The 18,332-nt window shown below is 39.1% G+C and overlaps 1 protein-coding gene across 1 annotated transcript in view; it reads right to left on the reverse strand.

The window, feature by feature from the left end:
- Positions 1-18,332, reverse strand: part of NEBL (nebulette) — a 90,202-nt gene that overhangs the window by 54,505 nt on the left and 17,365 nt on the right. The window contains exons 6-9 of the mRNA XM_009887131.1: positions 11,682-11,783; positions 9,980-10,081; positions 3,063-3,170; positions 1,411-1,515 (exon numbers count right to left, since the gene is read on the reverse strand). Of these exons, the coding sequence (XP_009885433.1) occupies positions 1,411-1,515; positions 3,063-3,170; positions 9,980-10,081; positions 11,682-11,783 (417 nt within the window). The remainder of the gene's footprint in view (positions 1-1,410; positions 1,516-3,062; positions 3,171-9,979; positions 10,082-11,681; positions 11,784-18,332) is intronic.

Consider the following 18,332-nt stretch of genomic DNA (forward strand, 5'->3'; position numbering starts at 1 on the left):
CAGAGGAGGGCCACAAAGATGATCAGAGGGTTGAAGCACTTATCCTATGAGGACAGGCTGAGAGAGAGTTGGGATTGTTCAGCCTGGAGAAGAGAAGGCTCCGGTGAGACCTTATAGCAGCCTTCCAGTACCTAAAGGGGGCCCACAGGAAAGATGAGGAGGGACTCTTTATCAGGGAGTGTAACAATAGGATGAGGGATAATGGCTTTGAACTGAAAGAAGGTAGATTTAGATTTGACATTAGGAAGATATTAGGAAGAAATTCTTTTCTCTCAGGGTGAGACACTGGCACAGGTTGCCCAGAGAAGTTGCGGATGCCCCATCCCTGGAGGTGTTCAAGGCCAGGCTGGATGGGGCTTTGAGCAACCTGCTCTAGTGGAAGGAGTCCCTGCCCATGGCAGGGGGGGTGGAACTAGATGATCTTCAAAGTCCTTTCCAACCCAAACCACTCTATGATTCTATGAAAGAGCAACACAAAAATCAAGTACTGACAGGAAGGCTGGATTATTTTGATTATTTTAGACACAAGCTTCCATAAGCAGGCACTGACTCGGAAGATGACCCAGCATGCTTCTAGTCATTAGGTCTAACCCTTTGTGTGTGAAGCGCTTGCCTCCTGTCCTGCGTGAGCAATCTTCCTTCCCAAAACCACCCACTCACGCCTTTCCACAGCAATTCTGTGTCCCTTCCCTGGTTTCTGAAGTAAAGACAACAAATGCAGCTAACTGCCCTACTAGTACCATGCATGTAGCATGGGTGCTCTTGGACTGGGAGAGAAGCTTCAGCACTGCACAGAAGCCAGGTGTTTCCTACCCTTTCCTCCCCATTTCAACCCCCATCACTATCCTATGTCAGACCACTTCCCCATCAAGGGGCATGTTTTGTTACATGGTAGAATGGAATATTTTGGACCAGATCCAGTGTAGGAAGCCTCAGATATTGATGAGTGAAAAAAGCTTAAACAGAGAAGCTGTAAGGGAAGCTAGCACTCAAATGGCTGTTGATGGCAGAAGTCCAAATATTAAACTAGCATAATGGTCACTTCTGTACAAAGACTTGCAGATGAAAGCAATAAGTAAGATCTTAGGCAAAATGAGATTTGCAAGGAAAGAAGTATCTTAGATCAACAAAGGAAAAAACAGATAAGGTTTCAAGGTTTCAGATGTATAAGAAGAAATGCTCAAGTACCAGAAGTCTGTGTGATTCTTAGCCAGTATATTGGTTGTTCTAATACCTGAAATATCTCTCCCTAAACACGCTTTTTTCTTCACTACATCCACCAACTACTATGGTTACAACACTACAGTCTACTGTATGAGACAATGAAGCAAGTACCAAAAATTTATGTATTCCACAGTGACTATACGTACTACATATATTTTTCAGATCATTCTTATAAAGGCAACTTACATCGCTATGCATTTTGCTGATATTTAAAGCATGGTTTAAATGCAGCAGGTTTGGTAGATCAGAAGCTGGATCATGTAGGCTTTCCAAATCTTTCTTGTAATTCACCTGGAAAGAGAATTCAGGTTATGTAAATAAAGATTAACGAAAATTAACAGCTTTGTATTACAGTGTGGCCATCCAGAAACAGGAAGCATGAAGTGTTTGCCTGAACAATCTCTACCAGCCACTAGATGGTGGTCATTTACTATTATTTGGAGGAAAAGAAAAATCAATAAAGGATTCATTCTACTGAGCAAATATTTGTGGACTATGCAAACTTTTCCTCAAAAAGGACACTTACAAAAAAATCACACTTTCTATGACTTTTCAGACTAGAAAGGAATTATTATTGTTTCTTTTTTTCTTTTTTTTTTTTTCTCCAGAAAACATAAGAGTATCTTCTGCAATACTTTGAGCTTACTCATTTTAAACACTGTTGAGTCTTATTCTTTGTCTTTTGATTCAGGAATTACACTAACTGTCCAAATTAAAAAGTTGTACATAAAACATTTAAAGGGAAGTGCTCCTGGACATTTTCTCTAATGTAGATTGCTTTCAGCAAAGAGAAGCAATATAATCACCTAAGGCAAAAGATAATCCCTTCATGAAGTGGCAGAAGGTAACTTCCTATAGTAGGATTTTCCATACTTCTAATAGCTGGATGCCCATCTTTACAGGAAGAAGACTAGCCATCTTACCTATCTTGGATGACAAATCTTTTAAACCAATACCTTTAGTCAGCTCCACATATGTATCATGTTCTTCACTTCAAATCAACAATACTCAATTTGCATATCTCTTATTATAATAATTATTTCAAGGAAACTTGTATGAAACACTTAGATTTTGGAAACAATTACATATTCTGTTGGACCCTTCCTAGAGCTGGCCTCTTTTGTTCCCATTGGGTGGTGCTCCACACTTTGGAAACGCCAGACTACAGAACCAAGGCTTGTCTCTTGGCTATCTGGCATCACAGCCTCAAAGAAGAGCTCACATCTTTAGCATTAGATACACTGTTAAATATATCATCCCAAGAGCATTATCACTTGATATAGATGTTTTCTCCAATCTGGCTCCAGCAGCAGGTACCCATTGCTGAATCTGGTAACTGCTGTACCTTCGAATACCGTTCAGAAGATCAACCAGCAGAATGAAGTCTAAAAGACAGACACCCAAATCTCAGCTTCTCATGCAGCTTCCTTCTACATCCACTGGAACGATGCCAGCACTTTGCTCCTCTAAAGACAGGCATCTACAACAGGTCAGGAGAATTGTTCTCTATATCTGTTTATTTCTTTCCCAAATACAAAGGGACCAAGTACAAGGCTATCAGTTCAGAGTAAGCAGCCGTGCCTTTTGACACACAAAGTTAAGTGAGACAAATCTTATCAAAAATGGTTATGAAAAACTCTACAGGCCCTTGGGGAAGTGCTTTGTTAGAAGCAGAGTAAGAAATTGATAACATGCTGTACCTGCTATGCGGACATACCGTGTAGCAGAGACTGCTGCTCAGAGTAATTCATAAGATAGGAAAAGAAATTCTGCTTGAGAACAAATGTTAGGTTTTTCAGGATGTAAATCCATGTAAAATACCAAGCAAATTCACTTACATCACTTGCCAAGGTGGATGCAATCTGTGCTTGCTTGAAGGAAGCACTGTCAAGAGGATTGTATTGGTGGGTCTTCATTTCCTTATTGAACTGCTCTTTGTATTTCACCTTCCACCAGAACAAACATATCTAATATTAACATGTAGCACTTAAAGAAGGCATAGAGAATTCAGACTACAAAGGAGCTTATTAATGGCAATTGCCTTCTCCATAAATCTTTAAACAATGAAGATGTTTAAAGAAGCTCAGTTTAGCCACACCTGTGACTGTCTTGTGCTGGTTTCAAAGTAATTTTTACGTATCTGAATTACTAAAATAAAAAAATAATGTTAAGATTGTCATATGCGATTACTGGTGCTGAAGGATTTATAAAAAGCAAACAGAAACAAAACCATATGACTCACCTGAGTAATCAAATAAACCAGAACTGTTTGACTAGCAATAATAATCTACTCGCTGAGAATCATTCAATTCATAATTAACATAAAAAATGTGTTTTTAACAAAAAAAAAATTATATGATTAATAAACTGTAAAACTTGTAAAATAAGTCACTTGTAAATTTTTCAGCAACTTGAAAGTGGGAAATTAGAATCAAACTTCCCACTCGATGGTCTTCCCACCTCCAGATCCATGTATCACCTGCACTGTGCTAGGCTGTCACCAGAGCCCCCAGATCTATTTTTAATTCTGCCAGAAATTTCCCAAGAGACCCCCATCTCTCTGTAGTACAGTCCCTTCTTGGGGACAATGCCCACCTCATCACAGTGTTAGAAAGCATAATTAAATGACTGTCTGCCACCACTTTCACTTTCTTTTCTTCTTGTTCAAAAGAGGAAATGAGCAACACATAAATGTTGAGGCAATGGCATTAAAAGTAAATAAATCACAAAAATGCTGTAAAACATGCTGAAGAACTGAATTCAGAATCTGAAAAAATAAAATTGAACAAATAGTAAATCTCCTTCCTTTGCCCCCCTTGTTGTGCATGTTCATCAAACATCTGGAGACTTTGCACACATGCCTTGCTTCTTTCCAACAGCTGGGCATAATGGAGGAGAATAAAGTTCAGTCTGAATTATGCTGCTTTCATGAATGTTAGTCAGACCCCTGATATCTGAGCCTATGCAGCATCCATTATAATTTACCACGCTCTGCATTAAATAAATACACAGTTTTTTCCTTACTCTTTTTTCTCTGTTCCCACACGAATATCTGATAAAGTGGTTAAACCACCTCAAACAATCTTCTTCAAAAATTATTTTTTTCTCAGCTTTCGTTGTGGGAAGAATTTTCTTTTTCCTTTTTAGTTTTTCCTTGCCTCAAAAGGCTCTCAACATGATTTAGCTTATACAGCCTTGTTAAGTTTAGCCATGATGCCCAATATTTCACTAATCAGGATAACAAGAAACCAAAACTAAGCCACCCAAACAGAAACTAACCTTATATGTTCAAGAACTACGTTATGATTCGAGCACTTACATTAATTTTTCAAAAGAAGGAAATTCTAAAACATTGTCACTTTGAAAGGGAAACTTGGTCTGAACACATGATGAACTTCATCTTTCATACTAACTCTATAAAAGAATATCTATTGTCTTCTGGTAGATTCATCTGGTTCATATTGTTTGATATTTGCCTTGGCTTTGGATCAAGTGCAAAAGCATATATCTGAATACAAAGACACTGCCTTTGTCAAAGGCAAATACACATTCTGTACGAGCAGTGAAGGAATAAATCAGAGGGCTTTTCTCTTCTAAAGGGTCTATCCAAGATTTGCCCTCTAATAAAAATCAGGCAGTGCTGGAATATGTGATTTAAAAAGCCTCTGAAACCAGCGATCAAGTCAGCATGGTGAGCAAAACTGTCTTTTATTCCTTGGGCATCAGCTCACATCATAACAACATCGTGCACAAGAGTTTAAATATCCGGCTACTGCAGGCTGTCTTCTGCCCAGCCAACGAATGGCCTCAAACTGTGCACGTGGACCAAATGCACAACATGGTCCTTGATATTCTTGTTTAGTGTGAAAACATCAGTGCCAAAGGGACCTTTCCTCACAGCTGGCTTGCCATCTTCCAGCTGCAGCCGTTTCATGCCATTCTTTAAAAGATTTTTTTAGCAAAACGTTTCAATCTAGAGATTCCAGTAATAAATCCGCATTAGTGTCACTTCAGATCACATCACTGCTGCTGAAGAAAAAAGGGGGAGAGTGAACCAGGTCTTCACAGGGCTGTATGTCCTGATGCTGATGTGCAGGGAGGGTCCCAAATTTAAGTAGGCTGCCCACCAATTCAGCTGCAAACGTTCCCGTTGCAGTGAGGGATGTCTTGGTACCCCTGCCACCTTCTCTGGCTGCTCTGCTTATTGCCTTCGCTCTCCCCTCCAGCCCCAATGAACATGTCGCTCTGGGGCAAAATGGAGGTGGCACAATAATATCAGATGACCCAGGCAGTATCTCAAGAGCACTTCCAGCAGTAATTTAACTCTGACTTGTCATAAGGGATTCGTCTCATTGAAAGCTACACGCACGTTTGCTTTCTCTTTTATCAGTATTTTCCTGTTTCCTTCTCCCTTTTGAAAGAAAGCGTGGGGTGGGAAAGGGAGAAGAGAGAAGAGCAAGCCCATGGATGAGTCACTGTGAAGTAAGGCACACGGTATTTATCCTTCTTTTCAAAAGGAGAAAGTTATGGATGCAGTTTAAAGGGGGGGAATATGCCTGAGAGAAAGGGTTCTGATTAAAAACAAGGAAGAGTAATACTTCATCAGTGTTTTCTAAAACATCTGAAGGGGGGAGTTCTTAGCAATGCTATAACATGGTGGAGGAGCATGCAAAAAGTGGGAGTAGAAATGACAGCTGTTAGTGGAAGCTTATCTACAAATTTTATCGTTAACCAAAAGCTTTACTTTAATGAGGGTTTAAAACGATGGCTACCTATTTACCATCTTAATTAAAGTCTTAAGTTTGTTTATTTTTTTAGAGAGTATGTAGTGGGGGTTAATTTAAAAGAAATGCATGTAGGCTGCTCTCTAATTGTTGCCGAAGAAAAAACAGACTTTGCAGGCTTTTAACACAACAACATCCCTGAAAAACCAAACTGGAATTAAATAGGGCCTGGATAAACAAACTTCTCATCGGCCTTGCACAAAACCTATAAAAGTCAGAACTGCAGCTGGACAGAGCAGTGTCTTTTGAAGCTTTGCAGCAACATTCCTAAATCAAATCTGTAGTTCAAAGCTGTTCACACAGGGAGTGTTCAGTTTCAGAAGTGGATGACATCACCCACTGTTCAGATTTACAAAGAAACTACAAAAATTGAATCATTCAATCACTGGGATCCCAGGATGAAGCAGACACAGCTAAAGCATTTCCTCATGACCATATGAAAACATACTAAAAAAAATGAAAAACCTGTCAGAGCATATAGATATTGAAGGAAATGTAACATAAACAAAGAGCTAAATTAAAATATTGGTTGCTAAAAGTACTAGCAGAGTTTAAAGAGCAAAGAAAGACTGAGAAAATCCTAGGCTCTTTGTGTTGTTATTGATAATCTCAGAGAAGGTACATTTTGAAAAACATTCTACCTCTAAAAATTTTATCCCTGAAACAATAAGCACCAGATCCAGCGTAAAACATGAATATCCAAAATTATTCGTCATAAAACCACTTACTGAACACCATAAGGGGAATACTTGATATCAGCAGCTCTTTGAAAAAGCTCATAAAACGCATTAGAAGACATAAAGAAGACCTAAACAAGAGCTTGTTTTTATAAAAAATACAAAAAATAACTCAAATTATACAATGTACATTCAGCAAATTGACAAGCTTCATGTTTTCACAAGGGCTAACACAGTTTCTGTTTTAAATGTGGTTTAAAATCAACAGAAAGGGGTTGCTGCATGCTGTGGGTAAATATACTAGTCCTGGGAGCTATTATTTTTTCTGCTGCTGTTGTCAAAAGCTTTGTTAAACAAAAAAAAAGAAAAAAAAAAGGGGAAAAAGAGAGAGAGAGTACACTGATTTTGTATGGCCTTGAGTGCCAGTCAAACATTAACACTATTTTCTTCACTTTGTTTGCCTTCCTGCTCGCCTTGATTGCTTTCTCCCTTCGTTACACCCACACTGCCTGACCTCTTCTTGCTCCTGTTCTCTATACTCCCTAAATTACCTACCCATATGCACCACATTAAAACATGTTATCATCTTCTCTTCCCATTACATCCATCAGAATTGTCAACTTTGCAAATTTACTGTGAGGGTCAAATAACTAATATTTCTCTGCATGTCGCAGCTTATAGATTCATGCTATTAAGGGAGATTATCAACTTTCAGCACAAGAAGTTTATAATGCTCCCATTTGCTGAGAAACAAATGGAAACCCCAAAAGCCAGAAAGTCTGGAGACAATAAAGAGATCATTAACTTTAACATTTTTTTAAATCTTGTAATTGTTACAAGCCTGCTTCACAATCCTTGAATGAAGAGGACTGACATGACTGACCCACATTTAGGGCTCTTCCTCTCCTACCGCACAGGTGCATTCCTCATCCTGCCCCACCGCCCCGCTCTTTGGACGCAGCGGTCATCTTCTTTTTTTCTGTGCTCTTGATTTATGACCAGTGTGTCTAAGTGTTATGAGGATTCAAATAATATATAGAAACATTAGACAACTCATGGCCACCATCTTTCCTCCACAGGAGGTGGGAAATTGCTGGGTGCACCTCCCCAGTGCTGAAAGCAGCCCGGTATCAGCAGCCTCCAGTGCTGTTGTATGCAGATGGCTGGCAGCAGGGTGTCCGGCAGAAGCACTGCGTCCCTTTCTAAAAGTACATGGCCCGTCACGCACACCACAAGCAGCCACAACAACGTAGACTGAGGAGAGGACAAGAGAAGGAAGGATCCCACAACCTGGATCCAGGCGCAGTGGCTGCAGAACTTGCACCAACAAGGTTTAGTAAGAATCTTCTTTACAAATAAACTATAAGCAAGCTACGTTCTGTCAACCGCTCCTCTCTTCCTGCTGCACCTTTTGCACTATTTGGGCTTTCTAAAGAAGTTTAAATTTCACACCAAATGCTCTCTCTCTTCTCCAGAAGGATCTCAACTGGAACTGCTGCCATCCCAGTCCCTGGCAGTGAAGAGACTCTATTATAAAGCTTTTGCAGATGCAGCATGCATTGTTCAAGAGGAAAAGCACATCTAATAAAAATGAGATAAAAAGTGCATTGATGAAGCCAATGATGCAGCTGGCTCAGCACCAGCCTGCAAGACCCCATGATCCAGCTGGTGTTTTTTGATTGTTGCGATTGTTGGCCACAACCTCAGGGGTACCAGCCTGAGTGAGATGGAGAGGGCTATTGGAAAGGGATCCGCTGTGGTCCCATTTGCGATGACAGGCAGCTGCAAGCCCACTAGATTCTGAAACAGGCTGCAAGGAAAGGAGTGTGTAGACAGCCACTGAATAGAAATAAAGGATACCACACGCTAAATTTAGACATGAACCCTTTTAAATACCACTAAAGATGTTTGCTAAATGACAGACAGCTCCCTTTCCTATAAGCGACAGCAGCATAGCACTAGCTCTCCTAGAGAGCACAGGTGGACTTCCAAGCCTGTACAATGCTAAACACAAAAGAACCTCTTAGCAGGCTTGCCCATCAGCAGAGGAATGAGCACATGATCCATTTGAAAATGGAAGAAAGAAATCTATTTGGAAAAGACAAACTAATTTTGATTCTGAACACATCATTAACAAAGCAATGAAAAACATCTATTTTCTTCTTTTTCATTTTGTGCAGTATTAATGCTTCAAAGTTAATGATGGTTCAGTGTGAAACAGGAAATCACGTAGCAGATATCTAAGGACGTTTGGCGACAGCAAAAGGAGCTCAGCCTCTTACACACATACACTGCACTGTTTTGCAGCTTGTTCTTTATGCCACATTATTCTCATTTTCTCCTAGTTCTAGGGAAGATGTTTACTATCTAGCCAAATCACAAGTATTTGTTACACAACACTGATTTTCAGACTGTTCTAGTGTATACACTACTACACTTGGGTTTGGCTTTTTTTTATAGTTCTGGTAAGACAGACACAGCCTTCTGCAATCAAAGAGCGTTATCCTCCTCCTACAGGAGGGCAGAATTTGTTCCTGGATTTACAAAAGCTCTAAGTGTAGCCTGACAGGATTACTAGTGAGGATTATGCAAGGCACTGTTAAAGAACTACTCCAGAAAAAAAGAAAAAAAAAAGAACAGGTCAGCAGTCAAAAATCCCTTCTCACGATGTCAGGCTGATCTGTAGTAGAGTCTTATGAGTAGAAGACTCATAGGAGGAAAAGAGGAAATATTTGTATTTTCAGCTTTCTTTTTAGTTATAGACTAAAGTAATCCCTCAATTTTTCCTTTTTTTTTTTTTTTGAGGTTAATATATAAAAGAAAGTAGTACATATAAGTTCCGTTTCAGGGGATGGGAAGGCAGGTGGTTTGCCTGTCAGGCCAAATTCAGATCCCATTACTCACATTAGCCAGCAGTTACACAAAAGACCCCAGTTACTTCAGTGGGATTAATCACAGAGTAAGGTTCCACTCAAACTGAATGAGTAGCAAAATTTGCCTTTAAATTACATACAGTTAATATTTTAGAAATCCTAGATAATCTGTATAAATATACACCATCTCCACAAAAGATGAGTTGCAACAGTCAAAGTTCATTGTATTTTTGTATAAAAATGTATATTCTGTTTCCTAAGAATCTTAAATTTACCAGTCATTGCAATATTGTATGAAAAGAGTTGGAGAACATAATCTTCATGCAATTAGAGATAATCATCTAAAAATCCAAATATTTTCTTGCTTTACTAGGAATGAGATATCTGAATGAAGTCATTGTAAAATGACAGAGAATCTTACTTGGCTTAACAGTTTTGAAACTCCTTTAGCATGTTCAAAATCTGGTCTTCCAAGCACAGCAGGCTCCTTATTCATCTCTCCCCTTCCTTTCTTGTACTCAGCCTTAAAAAAATGAATATGAATCACTATTAAATTGTTTGGGTTTTTTTACCAAGAAAAATGTAAGCATTAAAGTTAGTAGAAAAAGCCTCATTTAGTGATCTGCATTGACACTACTTTCAGAGCTGTTCTAATCAGCTCCAAAAAAAAAAAACCCTTTTCAGGCTTCAGCTCCTTAACAACGTAATATTTATTTATTGTAAAACACAATGCACAGCATTCACAAAATTCAACTTTAACCAAATGCATAGCTTAAGCCTGAGAAATATTGTTCTCCCAATCAAGGCAGAACGAGTTACAGTGGCTCAGCATTTCTTACAACAGGGGCTGCAGTTTACACAAGATTATTTGTAGCTGCTGAAACTAGTCTTGAAACAAAACTAGGCTGAGGGGCAGCTTTTTTGAAATTTAAGGTCAAATTCCACTCTCAGTTTTACCACTGCAATCTTGCTGGATGTCAGTGAGGTTGCATTGGTGTAACAGAGCGGAATTAGTCCCGCAGGACTGGTGTTACGTGATCTTTCCAGCTGAACTGCCTCCCATGCAAATTGCTGCAATTTTTTTTCCACAATGCATTAGGAATCAGCACAGATGAATCGACAATAGGTGCTTTGCGATATTCACAAAATTACCCATTGCCTAAAATAGGTTTCTTGCATTACTCCGGCACTGTGAATCAGCAAGGACACTTCATAACAACAGACTGAGAGAAATAAAAGTCCCAAAGCCACTCTAACTCAAAGGGGGTTTGAACCGCAATTAGTAAATTTGAGTGTTGAACGCAAGGCTTATAAGAAGTTCTTGGTTCTCAGAAAACCCTGAATATTCAAAAGGTGGACTTCAGGTCTCTTAAAACCATCCCTCCATAGATGCCTAGTCAGTCTTCCATGAAACAATAGTTTCTGCAGTTACTTAAAATCTTGGTTCTGGGCTCTTAATATATATATTCTTTGAGTTGTCTACAATAAAATATTAAACTGCATCACACATTGCTACTTCTCAAACTGCTCCTTGACCTATCCATTAGCAGATGTCACAGTAGGAGGGAAAAGAATTTGAGAGAGGAGTTTGGGGAGGAGAGCCCCCATGCAAGAGGTGGCGTGTTTGCACAGCTCTCAGAAGGACAGCAGGGAATTGCGTTTCCCTGTCACTGATGGCCGAGATGGGAGGAGGAAGGGGAGTCCTGGGATGTGAGCGTCTCTTGTACTGAGGTGAAAAAAGGCTTGGTCTGTCTTCTGAAGTGCAGTATAGCATACGAGCATGTGACTTATTTTGGGAATGGTTATCATGAATAAAGCTGAAACAAAACCAACTTTAGTAAGCTCAACGTTGTCTTTAGATCAATGACCAATAATTGCAAAGGTCATACTGTCAACATCAAGATAGAAGAAACCCATAACTTTGTAACATACCAGGCAAAGGTTTTGGTTTTGTTAGGGTTTGGGGTTTTTTTCAATCAAACCTCCATTTCTGATTTGGGGATTGCAGGTTTTCTGCTCGTGACATTTGAGAATTTCAGCAGCATTCTAGACAATCTGACTAAAATTGGAAGACCTAAAATAACATGTCTAAAAAATACAAATAGAGTAACAGGAGAACATACATCACTTATTATCTTTGTTATCTCAGTTGCTATCTTTATGTCTGGCCTGTTCAGCACTTCAGTGTATCTGTGAGTATCTTGCACATCCTTCCTATAGGATACCTGTCAAACAAAAAACAGTTTTGTTTAAAACAAACAAGCAGAAACATTGTAAGTTTATGAATAGCCTTTGAATGACCTATCAATTCAGCCATCAAATTCAACACAACCCTGCCTAATTTATTCCAACACAGTCCTGCTTGACAGGGATTATTTAGTAAGACCCACACACAGGTTAACAGGATAAGAAAGAAATTCAGAAGCATAAAATAAAATATTAAAATGAAAAATGGGTTTGCTTAGAAGCATAGAAGAAAATGAAAGCACTGCAAAGACCCAAATATTAGGTTTTATCATTACATTTCAGAGAACTTCCAAGAGTACAGCATTTTTTCTATGCTGTACCCCTTTTTAATATAAACTCCCCCCAATATGATACTGAGCACTGCAGCCTAGCAGATTGCAGCTACACTGAACAGAAACTGTAATTCTGCCACAGTGAACGTGTTTCTCAGTAATAGACAGCCGTATAGCTGGTATGTAATTCAATGACACAACTCCACCCCAGCACCCCCCACTCCCCACAACTCCACTTATCTCCTTTACACAATCATGGGAACAAGAAGGTTGAGTGTTCCAGCATGTGGAGTACAAGACTGAATCTTTCTCTTTGTGCAAAAGCCACTACTATAATGAATGGGCTCAGAAAACTTTGGCCAGAAGGCTAAACCACAGGTAGGAGAGTCCAAACATTCTCCATTTAGCAAAGCAATCACAGGAACAGCATAGACCTCAGGGACGTTACAGAGTTCCGAGACCACAAGTTATCCTTCTTCTCCCTCTCCAGGGTCTGTAGAGTTTTTCCTCTCCTTTGCTGTAGCACATGTGCCAATCTAAGCCAATTTCCAAGAGCTGTCTTACTGAATTATTCTGAATGATTAAGAAAATCGTCCCTGGTATTCAAAAGTGTCTGAGAAACTGAAGTTTCAGGCAAAAGTTAGAAAACAGAAAATAAAGTCTACAGGAAATAGAAAGTATCAGAATAATTCCTGCTTTACTGGAGAGTCTTTTCGATTTTCTTCTGTTGTTTAGTGAAGTTAGCCAGCCTCTCAGCATTGTATTTCACCATCAAGAAAGTCCTCAGCTTGAAGCTTCGCTTATAAGCTCTGCATCTAGTTCCTATTTCCAAGGTAAAGTTTTACTTCGGATACAATGCAACAAACTCATAAACTGCAGCACCCAACAACAAATATAATTTGTAGAAATGTTACCGTAAAAAGAAAAGAAAAAAATCTTACTTTTTGGCAAATATTTTACAGGCAACAGGAAAGTAATTTTGGACCCATATGGCTTCAGCTAAGTAGACAAGCTAAATAGGCTTCAATGTTGGCTGCTTGCCCACAAATAGATCTTACAATTTTTAACCTACAATGAGTGACACACGAGTGCAATCACTGACAAAATAAATAAATAAATGGGTTGGAAGAATACAGCCCAAAGATTCTCTTACAAAGAAGATATAAACTATTTCTTACAGTTTGTTAAAACCACTGTAAGTTTTGTTTTGGTTAGGTTTAAATTTATGCTATTTTTTTAAGAAACTAGATGTAAAGACAAGCATTTGCAATTCAGGGCTTTACATGAATTTAGTTAATTATATGCTGTTCATCCTAATGACCACATGAGGTGAGGTGAAAACCACAAAGGCAGCAGAAACAGGTTTCTGAATAGCACCCTATCATCCATGTAAATTGCAAATTAAAGGCCAGCATATGTGCTCAAAATAGAAATTAGGAATGGAGTGAATTTAACAACAGAGAATCAGGAATAGTGGTGATAAAGTTGAGGAAATGTGGTCACTTATTGCTCCCAAATGACATGATCATATAGTACATGAAATAATGGATTGTGGTTAATTTCAGGGAGAAAGGGGGGCAGGATAAGACAGTGACAGTCCTTTATATTTCACCATTTTCAATTATATTAGATGCAAGGCCAATTGCTATAGCTTTTCCTGAGTGAATTATTATTCTTCCTGCACCTAAACCAGTATACCTATTACTTATGTCTGAGGGAAAGTCATCTAGCATTTTACAAATGTCTGCAATATATATTTGCTCCATTCTGCAGCTTGTCATACTCCAGTGAGAATAAAAATGTTATGCAGCAGAACAGTAGTTTGTCAGAGGTAGGCCAAAGAAAGAAAAAATATGTTTCCCATTTCCTGAATAACCTCAATCCCTGGATGCTGACCCTTTCCCATTGGGACAGTGTGCTGGCCTCTATTACACAGCTGCTATTCTGTTCCATCTAGTGAAATATTTTTTTTTGTTTATAGTGCTGTGTTAAAACAGTAAAACCAGAGCTATTCCAAGAGAGCAGGGGAACAGATGTAGAGAGGGCAAAGCAACCAGCTTGGTGTGTGCACCCGTAAACACCGCGAAGATGGAAAGCGGAGAAGCCTACAGGAAGGGAGAAGAGAAAACGAAGCCTGGTCAAGCAACAAAAGAAAGGAAACAGCAGAAGCACCCAGGGAACAGGACATCTTTTCTGCTGAGCTGGTTCAGCCCCTTACCCAGAGGCTCAAACCCTGACTGGAACCTCCCAGCATTACACCACGCCCTTACTCAATCTTCACTTCAAAGGATTGCTCAGGCCCTACCAAAAAAACATCACCAAAGGCTCAAGAATTACTCCTTTTGATGAGGACCACTGGTCTACGAAACATCTGCACAAACTGGCCTTTGCACAGGAAAAAGCAACTGAGATACTGACAACTTAAGAGCAGCAGTGAAAGACCTAAATGGAGAGTTACAGCAGACCAGTGGGAAATGCAAGCAAGAAAGAAGCGAGGACAAAGAGCGGAAAAAATTGTACCACCTCTAGTTTTGAAGTTGAAAATAGTAAATTACAAATATTACCTAAATTTAAATTATATTTCTACCCCAACTTGAAATTACAATAAAAAGTGGCTACATTGTTGAATATTTTTAAAAAACGATAGTCTGAACAAAAGACATTTCATAGAATCACAGAATCACAGAATTATTTCTTATCTTTAATCCCAAATGTGACTACATACTCTGAATTGCCAGTATTTTTTGCAAAGCACAGAAAATATTCAGGACTTGCTCATAATTAGTGGACTAACTGTAACAGGGCCAAACCTCCAGCTCTTATAAAAAGGCATAAGGTCTACTGAGGATAAACATGCCAGTCTATTTACTCCAGCTGAGGGTCCTGAAGAGGCTTCACCTTTCACAATGGTGCAAGCGCACTGGAATGCACTACAATGCTGCAAAGTAAACAGATTTCTAACAAGGCTGCAAAACATCTCAGGTTGTCAATCAACAAATGGAAACTTCTGCTACACGGTGACCCAAGCACACCTGGGTTTAAAGGACTCAGACCTTTCCTGCAGTCTTTTGTCTTCTCCCCTATTCCAATTCCAAAAACTATTCCAAGCTATAAGTAATAAATTATTAAAATATGCACAAGCAGCTATGAACACATTTTGCCCTCTTGATATACAGACACAGAAGTCAGCAAGGAGCTGGGCACACCTGTCTGCAAGAGAATTTGTCTCTTACTGTTTGTCCCTAAGAGCTGCAAGTTCACTAACTAATGGCCTGTCAACTGTGTTTCTGCCCCCTTTTCTCTCATCTGCACTTTGGGGTCCATCAACACTAAGAAAATGACTAGCCGGTGACAATCATCATTGGCAACAGCTTTTCTGATCCCCACTCAACCAGTGCTGAAAACCGTTTCCCAGCTCGTGTAGAAGAGACAAACACATTTCTGGCCCATTACAGATTGATGCAGTCATCCTTTCCAGTAATGGGCTTGAAAATTGATTGGTCCCAATTACATCAGGAGTAAACACATCATTTTCAGCACCAGTTGGAAGTGGTCCAGGGGGACCTGCTGTTGACAACCACTGTCAGCAGAAAGTTAGTCAGTGAAAGGTGATTTTTCTAATGCAGATGCTGAATAGAGAGCCAGAAGAAGCCTGGCTTTAATATGATCTGCATCAAAACAAACATCGACATTTTGGTATGTTATTGATGGTGTTTAAGCACATCAAGTTTAAGATCTGCTGATCTGGTCTTATCAGAAAGAATGTAAACTTCTTTTTTTGTCTGTGGATTGTGACTGCACAATATCCTGAACATGAAAAAAAAAGCTTACTCTTAAGACAATATGGACTTCTTCAATATTCAAATTTAGATGGTCAGTGAAACATTATAAATTACCACTACTGACATCATATGGACTGCAAAGAGAATACACGTACATCAAAAGTTTGCCCAACTGTCCACTAACATCTGAAAAGCAGCACTGTTTCATACATAAGCGTAAGAGAGAAGATACCAGGACTCCAACCTCAGATTTGCAAACTGTCTTTTAAAACGTCCACAGGTGAGTTTATTACAGTTTTCTTATTTGTAAAATCAGACCACCACGTCCTTATTTCATACAATGTAATGCCGTGAGAAGAATCAATAATTTTAACCAAGCAGAATATACAAATTGTTGTACAAATACTTAATGCAGTTTTGCTATTCATAATGCCCAGTGATGGACCAGGTCACGGAACAGACAAAACTGTGATCCACAGCTTCAAGGACTTTCATCAAATGCTGTGTGCAGCTTCTACCCAGGCACTATGCAGCAAGTGTTTGCTTCACTTTAGAAACTTAATTGTCATGTCATTTCATTGTGCAGTTATGTTCTTCCATCCATTTGATCCTCAGCTACATGTAAGGCAAACTACTATTTCGTGACCTGATGGTTTTCTACGGGCCACCACCCAATTTTGGTCGCACGTTTGGAAACTTCTAGATAAGCTAAATGACATCAGATAAATGGCATAAAGTAGCCTCATGGTGCTTACTTCACTTTTTTTCCAAATGCCTTTGTGTGCCAAAGTCACATCATTAACATTCACTTCACAAAACACAAACACAATTTATAGAGAAAAGTACCTTGGTTTGGATAAACATGTGTTCGTTCAAGCATTATGTAGTATTTAAATTATTTTTCAAGTAAATTTCCTATCATTTAAAAAGTCACTTTTGTTCTTTTGAGAGCAATTTTCTTCAGTCTAAGTATGAAGAAGAGAAAAATGTTTTTCTTATACATGATCACATTGTTCAGGAGATTTTACAGTATTTCCCTATTATGCAGTTCAGCCCACGCTTATACAGCGTGTTAATGATATTCAAAGTGGTGCGAAGGCCTACAGCACATGACAGTTTCAAAATGTCAGCACAAATGTATTGTAAGTTGAATACAGTCTTAATTTTTAAAGGAAATTGCACATTTCACAGAGTTGAGTATAAATGTCAGCCTTATTTTAAGGCTGAGTAAATAGTCTTAAACACATCCTAATCCTATTAGATGCAAACCCTGCATGTAAAGGTTGAATTGAGTTGGCAGAGCATTGTAGGTAAACACGCATTCTGCTCCCATAGGTATACTGTACTGAGTGGTGGATAAAAGAGCTTTGTCCTTCTATTCCCCCAGTAGTTTCCCTCCTTTTGCCTTGCACTTTCAAAGCTGCAATTCTACTAATAGCCTGATATATTTCAGAAAGACAAATGCTCCACATTTGGGATGCTCGCTATTCCACGCTTTGACTCAGAGATGAAAACTCACATAGCTCTTAATTAAACCTGTACTTACAAAATAAGAAATCCACAGCTATTCACCATGGTGCCCAATTACCCACAGAAGCTGTGGAACTCCACTGAACAATAACTGGACTTACATAAGTTGCTCCTTTATGTGTGATAAAGATGTATCCCCATTGCACTGCGGCTCCCCATGAGCAACCAGAAAGAACCTGTTCTTAAACGGATGAAACTAACTGCTTGGAGTTTTATGTTGGATACGGAGGACTTGTTTGATTTTTATGAAGTTTGCTGAGGCTGAAAATAATTTCCGTCATATTTTTTCATTATTTTTAACATGCTGTTAAAAGTTCTCATTTATCAAAACATCCTTCCCTCCTATGTCTGCCTTAATTTCCTTTTTTTTTTTTTTTCTTGCTTTAAGGGTGAAAGAAGATGAAACAACTGAATTTCATTTACTCTCACATCTGTACCCTGCTCTCCTTAATTCTGTTAGCAGGTGATGTACAGCTGTGGAAGGGAAATGGGTTTTGCACTAGCATACTAATCCTCAGACCATGATGAATTTGATTTAAAAACTCGTCTTGCAATCCTCCTGGTCCCACCACCTTCTCTGAGAGGGATTCCCATCTCTCTTCCCAACATTATTTCCTTCCCTAGTAGTCCACCATCATTCCTACTGCTAGGTAAAAAAACCTCCTGCTTATGGGAAGAGAAGTTCATGTTCCAGGTCCTACCCTCCGTCAATCTGACATCCTGATGCTTCCAACACTAGAGACAGCCTGAGTTTGACAGGAAGAGGGAATTCTGTAATCAAGGCAGGTTGCAAATTACTGTAGGGAGTTCCAACGCAGGTATTTCCCAGCAGAAGAAAAAGTTATTCTTCAAATATAATGCTTCCCTGAAGTTTTCCAGCAGCCTTTTAATCAGCAGCCAGCTGTCAAGATTCTGCACACATGGACATACATCTAACATTGAC

Source organism: Charadrius vociferus, unplaced genomic scaffold, assembly GCF_000708025.1.
Source record: "Charadrius vociferus isolate BGI_N301 unplaced genomic scaffold, ASM70802v2 scaffold126, whole genome shotgun sequence".
In the NCBI taxonomy this organism is placed as follows: Eukaryota; Metazoa; Chordata; class Aves; order Charadriiformes; family Charadriidae; genus Charadrius; species Charadrius vociferus.